This window comes from Arachis stenosperma, chromosome 9 (assembly GCF_014773155.1).
Source record: "Arachis stenosperma cultivar V10309 chromosome 9, arast.V10309.gnm1.PFL2, whole genome shotgun sequence".
NCBI classification, from domain to species: Eukaryota; Viridiplantae; Streptophyta; class Magnoliopsida; order Fabales; family Fabaceae; genus Arachis; species Arachis stenosperma.
The window spans coordinates 3,382,907-3,392,381 of NC_080385.1; the positions used below are offsets into that span (position 1 = coordinate 3,382,907).

Genomic DNA, 9,475 nt, shown 5'->3' on the forward strand with positions numbered 1-9,475 from the left:
ATAAGTCATTGACTCTCAAGCAGGACTCTTAAGTAAAACATACAATAGGTTTTTTAATGTTAATTAAATTCAAAATTAATTTTTTAGAAAAACATGACGGGTCAAGTCTGCCAGTTCGTCATTAAGTAAGATGGCAATGGATTTGTATTTTCATAATGTTCAAATAAGTTAGACGGAAAATAGTCAACCATTCTATCAAATTTTTTCTAAATTTTTTTAATAAAAATTAATACAATCCTCCAGATTTTTTTTTCAACCACAGAAATCTCAGGACCAGAAGTGGTAGAATTTATTGTCATATTTTAATATATCCTTTTTTTAGTTTAGTTAGATTAGAAGATTTTTGAAAGTTAGATTCTATTTTATACTCCTCAATATACTCTTTTCTACTCATTCTATTAACTGAATATATATATTCAGTTATCCGTCCTCTGTTCGGATTGTAGGTTGCAAGTCGCCTGTATAAAATTGGAATTGCTAGTAATTGCCGGTCAGCCATACGACGGTAAATTCGTTTCCAGGCCTTGTACACACCGTGTGTCACACTACGGTATTTTCTCAATTTTTTTAACAATTGAAAGAATAAAATTTGATCTTTTAATATTAATTTTATAAGTAGAATAAAAAAATTAAAAAATTAAAAATTACATTTTATTTTTTTTAATTGTTAAAAAAATTAAGAGATTCTATTTTCAAATATAGGACAGGATAAAGTAGTACAGACTAATTTATCTAGAGACGAATTCATAACGTAACACGACGAGTTAGTTCATTTGACATCTTAATATATTTCAAACGCCATTTTTAAAGAGTTGTTTAGAAGATATGAAACGGTTAAATGTTAACAAACTATATAGTTTTATTTTTTTATTTTAGAATTTTGTTAACATTGAAAGTTTTAAAATCTTACGTTTTTAATAATATTTTAATATTTTTTAAAAAGTACTCTTAAAAACTATATTAGCAATTTTTTTAACTATACAGTAGACTAGCAAAATATTAAAAAGACAAATCTTAATAATAGATATTTTAAAGGAGCAACAACAATTTCTATCATTATTAACCTTTCATAAATACCAAGCGAGACAACTTTATAATTATAACCTTTCATAATTACTAGGATGCATTATGATTGTAGTTGTTGAACATGACAATACTTCGTTGATTAACCTTTTATAAATAATAATTTTACATACTTTGATAACTTTTCATTAGTATATTTAGAACATTTGTTAGCAAAAATTTTATTATCTGCAGAGACAAATCCCACTTTGTGCAAGTGGGTAGCTATTTAAATATATGAAGATACCACATTGCTACTTTTGGTCTCAAATAAGTGTTGTTGAAGAAAGTTTAAACAATATTAATGAATTATATACATCAACATTCCTATAAAATCAAGAAGAGTGACATTATTAATGTTGGAGAATTTGTTTAAATAACAATTTCTGTAACTATTTCACTGTTAGAATATTATTTCCTATTATTAAAAAATAAGTAAAACTTTAAAATCAATATTAAATATATTTTACAAAAATTTATTATTTTTTAACCAAAGAATATCACCACATTCATGAAAAGAAATTACTGCTATATGCACTACTAGAAAAAAATATTTTTAGCGGTCATTTATTTTGTTTTTAGTGGCAATAAAAATAGCCACTAATATATTTACCTAACAATTGGACATTAATCGTATTATACTTTATTTGTCGCTAAAATATTTTAGCAGCAATTATATAATTACTAATAAAGACATTTTTAATAGTTGCAAAAAGCCAAAATATATATAATTGTCATTATAATATTTAATAATAACGATAAATATATAATTATCTCAAAAATATAAGTTAAATAAGACATATAATGACCATTATATTATTGTTATTAAAAAATTTATCACCAAAAATATTTTTATTTGCAGTGTATGCTCAATTGCATTACTAACAACATTCTGCAAACTTTAAAATTTCAACAAAACTTTTAATATCCATATACTGAATAAATAAATTTTTCATAAATTTTATTATTATTAGATAATTAAATTTTAAAAAATTATTATTATAAAACGAATTAATACTCTTTAAAATGTTGCGTGTTGGAGGGTTTCATTAATTTCAAATTCTTTTAATTTAGACTAAAATGAATGACTCTCCACTTATATATACAGTAGTAGATATCTCAACTCTTGGACTTGCAAGCAAAAAAGATATCAAGAATAAGAAATTCACGCTAACTTGTTAGAAAAGAGAAAGATGGCCAAGTTATCTTTGGGAAACATTTTCTTACTCTCGCTTCTGGTTTCATCAGGTTCATTATTTTCCATATCTCAATTATTTATTCCCCCTCTTATGAGTGTATGCCTTTGAAATGCTAGACCTTTTTTTTTCCATATCTCAATTCAGTAAATTTGATTCCAATTAATTCAAACACATTTAAATTAAAGAGTATATTTTCATGTTTATATTCTGTAGTATATTAGATTGGAATAAGACAAGATACTGAAAATAAGACATAAATAACAAAAATATAAAAATTAGTGTTCTTCTTATATTTTGTTTGGTGATAAATTAAAACAAATTATAAAAGTCTAATTTTTTTATTTAAAAAATTTAGAAAGAAAAATATAATTATAAAAAATTAATAAGAATAATAAAAGAAAAATAAAAAATTGTGTCTTTGTGTTCTTTCTATTAAAATAGACACAAAATACACTAATTCAATATCTTTAAAAACAATATCTCTATTTACGACTTATTTGGTAAACACGATTTAGTGTCTTGTATCTCTATCTTAAGGTAACGTTTGTTTTGAGGTACTGAGACAGAGATTAGGAGACTGAGATTTAGTATCATGTTTGTTGGTTCAGAGATTGGTACTAAAATTTCTTCTCTATCTCCAAAATTTCAGTATTTCAGTACCTCCAAAAAGTGAGGACACAGAAGACTAAAATTTAGAGATTGAAACTGACAACTCCATAATCATCGAGAAAGGCATTTATTTTAGCAGCCTGTCAAAAGCGTTTCTAAAGCGGTCTCCCGAGAATACGTTCGATTTGGTGTTTAGGTTCTTGCTTTTCGGCTTCTAGCTCATAGTTGGACTTCTTGTCCTAGCAGTGATAGCAAAGGCAGCCTCCTCTCTTGAGCGGTTGAGCCGGCCTAGGAATGAAACCGAAAGAAACACAAAAACCCAGTGCGTTTTGTATAGATCGAGACTTGTAGCTGGATTATTTACTCATTAAATACTGGGAAGAATTGCAGGAAATCAATAACATTTTATACGTAAAATACTTTCATTTCAATTAATTAATTTCAGTTTTACTCTTTATACAAATTAAATTAAAATTTCATTATTGTTTCAATTTTTGTCTCCCACGTTGCACCAAACAAAATATTGAGCCTGTCTCTCCGTTATTTTTTTATCTCTATCTCTCCACCAAACGCTAACGTAGTATTCTGTGCATATAAACAAATGCATCCCTACATACTAAAATATAACGTTTTATTATTAGATTAATTATTTATAAGCTTGGTTTTTAATATTATATATTTTTTATTTTGTAGTTATGTGGATGACAAGTTCAGACGGTGCTGCTAGTAGTAGTCAGTTCATTACTGAAGACACTACTTTATGCCGATACGATTTTATGTTTGACGATGATTGTAAACACCACTACCCTCATCGATGTGGCGAGAAATGTTATGCGAAATATCATAGCAAGTTGATTCTTGGAGATTGCATGAAAAAATATGCGGTATCACATGTTTGTAGATGCACCTATTTCTGTAAAGAAAAACCTTCCTTTTTTCGAAACTTAATAAAGGGAAAAGGAAAAGGAAAACCTGAACATAATTAATAATAATACAAGAGGTTGGAATTCAATATATAATACATAAGACTAGTTTAAAATCAAAACATAGTCAAAGTTATTGATCAATAAAGAAGTTTCGATCGTTTGCAGTTTAAAATGAAAAAGGAGGAGGATTTTGAAGATTATTAGATATTTTATATTATTTTCAGAATGTGTTTGTAATGAAAATATCTCTATGTATAGAGGTTGGAATGAATTATTATCGCAATAAAATGAGTTAATTAGTCCAATATGTCTATAGTACCATAAATGATTCAATTATTTAATGAGTCATGTGTATATCGGAATATAATATTTTGGTAGTCATATTCACTATTTCCGCAAAAAAAAAAAAAAATATCTCCTTTAATAAAAGTGCATATGTGTAATGATTTCATCATTTTATTAGTGATTTATATGTTTTTTCAAGTATGTCAAGGTTGTATGAAATCGTTATATATGTGTATTTTTACTAATGGAGACACCGTCCTATTGCGGAGTAATAAAAGTGGCTATCGGAACATTATATTCGTGTGTACACATGACTCATTAAATAATTCAGACGTGTGTGAATTTTTGTCTATCTTGGCAAATTTAAAAAATGAAAAAATAACCATTTGTAGAAGTTAAAAGTTTTAGCAGTTATTAAAGAGAACAATTTTTGGGAATCAAAATTCATTCGATGGTTTGGCCAAAGTAAAGCCTTGACAATTTAGCAAGGCACATTGAAACCATGATTATGCCACTAATGCCTTGGCCAATTCCATGATGAAGATATCATGTTTTGAAACCTGTATAGTGATAGTGACTGTGACCAACTGACCATAATCATTTAAGCTCTGAATTTCTTTCTTATTGGCCTCAATACACAATAGAAGTCTCATTTGAATTGATAGACAGAAACTATTTGAAGCCAATTGCATTGTGATATGAGGCAATAAGAATAATTTGTTTTGGAAAATCATAGTCTTATAGCAGAAAATGTTTCAGATTAACACACCATTGCTTTAGAATTCTTCCCGAAGACAAACTATATATATATATATATATATAAGAATTCGTTATTTGATGCTTTGGCCAAAGAAAAGCATTGACAATAAAATTGGATAATAGCCCATCATCCAATTTAAAATCTACTGTCATATTAAGAAAAATTAAAATCATTCATGCCAAACAAAAAACTGAGGGAGAAGCAAAAGAATTCTATACATGTTCCTTTCCGTGCGTATTTTAAACAAATGAGGTAAAAGCTCCAGCAATTCATATGCATGATTATTGAATACTCACCTGGCCAACACAACTTACAATGAGTTTCATTTCATATCCTGAAAATTGAAAAGCAGATACAATATATTTTTTCTTGTTTTGGGGGTTCTGTAATTTGAAAGAGCACTCCAAGTGAAGATAAAATACATCACAAAATATTGAAACCATGATAATGCAAATACACAACAAAAAGGAAAAAAATCAATAAGCAGTGTATAAACTAAGAATGCACTAAGCCACTAAATACATACAATGATTACTAGATATCTAAATCAGGAACATGTGCTATCTTGTGCCAATCCTCCCCTGTTCCTTGCTTACACCGCTCTTTCAACATTGGGCAGCCACGAATACTCAAATATTCAAGTGAAGTTAAGTACTGGACACTATCAGGCAAGGATCTCAAACTCTTACAGTATTCAATTGACAGTTTTCGAAGTGAAGATAAGCATTCCAAACCCTGTTCTGGTAAACACTCCAGCTTTCCACAGTTCTCGATGATTAGATGAGACAAAGCAGTGAGTTTTGTGATGTCAGATGGCAGTTCCTTCAATTCTCTGAAAGAATTTATCTCTAGAATTGCAAGAGAGGTCATGTTGTTCATCATGCCTTCTGGGAAGCACGACACTTCATCACTTACACAAAAATGAAGTTGGTTAAGACCGTTGAGATTAGAGATTGACTGCAGTTGCTCATTGCTACAATACAAAACAGCGAGGAACTTAACACTTGGAAGGCACGGCAATTGCAGTTTAGGGCAATTGTCGATATAGAGGTTAGAAAGAGAAGGGAACATGTGTGTTGTTTCCCGTTTCAACAACCGCTCCACGTTTGGCAATCCCTCCACGAGCAAGTAGTCCAAAGATGGGAATGGCATTGCTTCAACACCATCATAACTTCCATCTTCCTCAATGTACTGCACATCATCCATGCGTCTTACCTCAAGCTTCTTCAGAAATGGAAGTTTTCCCACTGGAGGAAGATGCCCACACGTTCCACAATAGTCAAGTCGAAGAGAAACTAAATTGTGGGTAGCAGAATTGTTTTGCATCCAAGTTGGCCATTGTAATCCCTCGTAGGCTTCTATCGTCAACAGCTTGAGTGTGGAGTGAGGTTGAAGCGCTTCAAGTACTTCTTCTGCTCCCACTACCGACTTGATCTTACCACTATTGCTCCATGACAAAATCAATTCTCGAAGGTCTTTTTTATCCTTCAGGTTGGCATCTTCAGCTTCAGATGCACTGCTGACATTTTGTAGGCCTTTGATGCCTAGCTTTCCTTCCAGATTCAAATGACATAACTCTGCCAAACTATGCCCTTTCTTTGAATTGACAATGTATGCACTTAGTATTCTCAATTCACACAGTTTGTGAATGTCTGGACACATTTCAGATAGTGACTCACAACGATCAATGATAAGATGTCGGAGATTTTGCATCCTCGTCAAGTGTTTCGGTAGACGGCGAAGCCTCCACAATTCTCTTAGTTTCAAGATTTCCAATCTAGGCAAATTGCAAATACTAGCAGGCAAGCACTTTATATCCAAATCACTAAGTTCCAAATACCTCAAGCAACTTAAACTCCCAAAAGATGGTATCTTTCTACCATATATGCACAAAACCCGAAGAGAATTATTTGTTCGAATCAATCTAGAACTGAAAGGAAATCCATATGAATTCAATTGATACAATGTCCGCAAGGATTCAGCTTTCTCAACGAATCTCTTCTTGAATTGTCTTTTATCAATGTCGTGAAAAACAATATGCTGGGGGTTTCTTGAAGAATCATTAAGGTTTTGTTTCTCCAAGCATATGCACTCTTGCTCTGAAATTGATTGAGCAAGATCATGGACTAAATCATGCATCTTGAAATAAATCTTGCCAGAAAAGTCATCAGCCCTGACATCTTGGAACAATGACTTTCCATATAATTCATTCCAAACCATGTTGCCAACCTCCTCCACCTCCAAGTTTGGCCGGGAAGAAATAAATCCATTACCCATCCAAAGATAAATCAATTCTTGCTTCACCATTTCCATATCTTTGGGAAATATGGCACAGAAAGCAAAACACTGCTTTAGAGTTGGCGTTAAACAAGAGTAGCTTAATCTCAAGACACGCATAATATCATTTTCTTCTGGTAAACTCCAAAGCTCACTTTTCTGAACTTCAAGCCATTCTTTTTCCGTGCTTCTGGATTGCATCACACCACCTAAAGCCAGTGCTGCAAGAGGTGATCCTCCACATTTCTTGACTATCTCTTTCCCTATTGCAACAAGCTCTTCACGCTCTTCTTTGTCAGCTCCAAATGCGTGCAGTTTAAACAACAACCAACAATCATCTTCGGATAGACCGCCCAAATGATGAGCTTGGCATGTGCCCATAATTGTTGCAACATGATTATCGCGAGTCGATACTAAAATGGAGGAGCCTTTAGATCCACAAGACAACACGGATCTTAACTTATCCCATTTGTCTTGGGTTAATCCCAATTCCATTTCTTGGCTTCTTTTCCATACGTCATCTAAAACCAACAAATACTTTTTACTTTGTAGCAATTCTTTCACTTTTTCCTCCATTACTTCTAAATCCATGACCTCAGACTTATCCTTTTTGACAGCTTCTAAAATGGAACGCAAAATACTCTTGATGGTGAAATTCTCAGAAACACACACCCAAATCTTCAAATCGAAATTGTTACCTACTTGTTGATCATTGTAGACCAGCTGAACAAGCGTTGTTTTTCCAAGACCACCTAATCCAACAATGGGATAGACGGAAAGGAACTCGGAGCTTCGTGATGGGCTAAGAAGAAACTCCACAACTCTCCCTTTATCTTCATCTCGTCCGTACACTTGAGGAACGGCGATAGTTGAGCTCGTTTGGCGCCATTCAACTACTTCACTTGGCCTTTCCGTCACACCTTGTCTAAGATCAAAGTTGCTTCTTGCTTGAGCAATTCGATCCAACCTCCCTATTATCTCATTCAGCTTCTGTCCAAGCTCAGGACGATGTATCACCTTCTTTGGATTCAAAGAAGTTAAGCACCCAAGTTGAGAGGATTCTGTTGGCAACTGATCAAGGATATCATCCAGCACGTACATTGCATCTTTAAGCTGCTGCAGCCACACCTTGAGAGGACGATTTGACCATTGTTTCTGCTCGGCATCATCAAGAACAGCTTTGATTAGTTGTAAAGTTCGTGATAGGTCTTCAGCCTTTTCCTTGATTCCAGAGAAGGCTGCAAATTCAGTCTGGACAAAAGGGATCAAGTTATCCAGCACAATTCCAAGCAAGGCCTCCGCCATTTTCAGAAATACAACAAATGAAAGGGGAAAAAGAAAGAAAGGAAGGAAGACAAAGATCGGATATTGGTTGTGCAAGCAATGAAGAGTGCCTCAAAAGTCAAAATGCATTCTTAGCAACTCGTTAGTCCGTAAAATACTAAAATGAACTCTCTTTTTCAGTTTTTTGTCCTTTTTTAGTCACGTGCCGAGTCACGTGCCACGTGATGCCTTTACCAACCTACGATGCAATTTTCCGCAGGAAGTAGTAAATAATTATTAAATAATTACCCAAATCAGTTCTCAGGATTTTAGAACCGAACATTTTAGTCCCTAAGAAAAATTAATTCACAGATTAATCTTTAATGTGGCAGACAAATCAGTTTCCAATTTATTTTCCGGCAGTGTAATTATCCAGATCAGTCCCAAAAGATTTTAAAAACGGACATTTTAGTCCCCAAGAAAAAACTAATGTACAAATCAATCCCCAATATTTCTCTCTGTTAGACATAATAGTCCACCGTCTAAAAATAAAATAAAATAAAATAATTATTATTAATTTCACAATAATATTACACTATATTTTTTGTATTTTTTGGATAAAAATAATAATAAATTTATTCATTAAATTCTTATATATATATATATATATATATATATATATAGTCACTCAATAATAATAATAATAATAATAATAATAAAATTACTAGAGATTATTTTACAAAAAATTTAAAGTTAAAACCATTTGATATTTTTGTATTTAATATAATCAAAAGATGGCCTACGTAAAAAAATATATATATGTTTGTATTAAAAAATATGTATTAAAAAAAATATTTTTATTTGAATTTATATTAAATACATTTTTTTAATACAAACATTTTTTTTAAAATAATACATCTTTTAATTATATTAAATACAAAAATATCAAATGATTTTAATCTTGAATTTCTTGTAAAATAATCTCTAATAATTTTATTTTTTATTATTATTATTATTATTATTATTATTATTATTATTATTATTGAGTGACTATATATATAAGAATCTAATGAATAAATCATTATTTTTATCTA

General features: G+C 31.2%; 1 protein-coding gene across 1 annotated transcript; it reads right to left on the reverse strand.

Annotated features, from left to right (window-relative positions):
• Nucleotides 1-5,223: 5,223 nt before the first annotated feature.
• On the reverse strand, nt 5,224-8,503 carry LOC130948022 (putative disease resistance protein RGA1). Its single transcript, XM_057876734.1, has one exon. It carries the CDS (start codon nt 8,421-8,423, stop codon nt 5,376-5,378), a length of 3,048 nt encoding a protein of 1,015 aa, XP_057732717.1. The 5' UTR covers nt 8,424-8,503; the 3' UTR covers nt 5,224-5,375.
• Between the last annotated feature and the right edge of the window lie 972 nt (nt 8,504-9,475).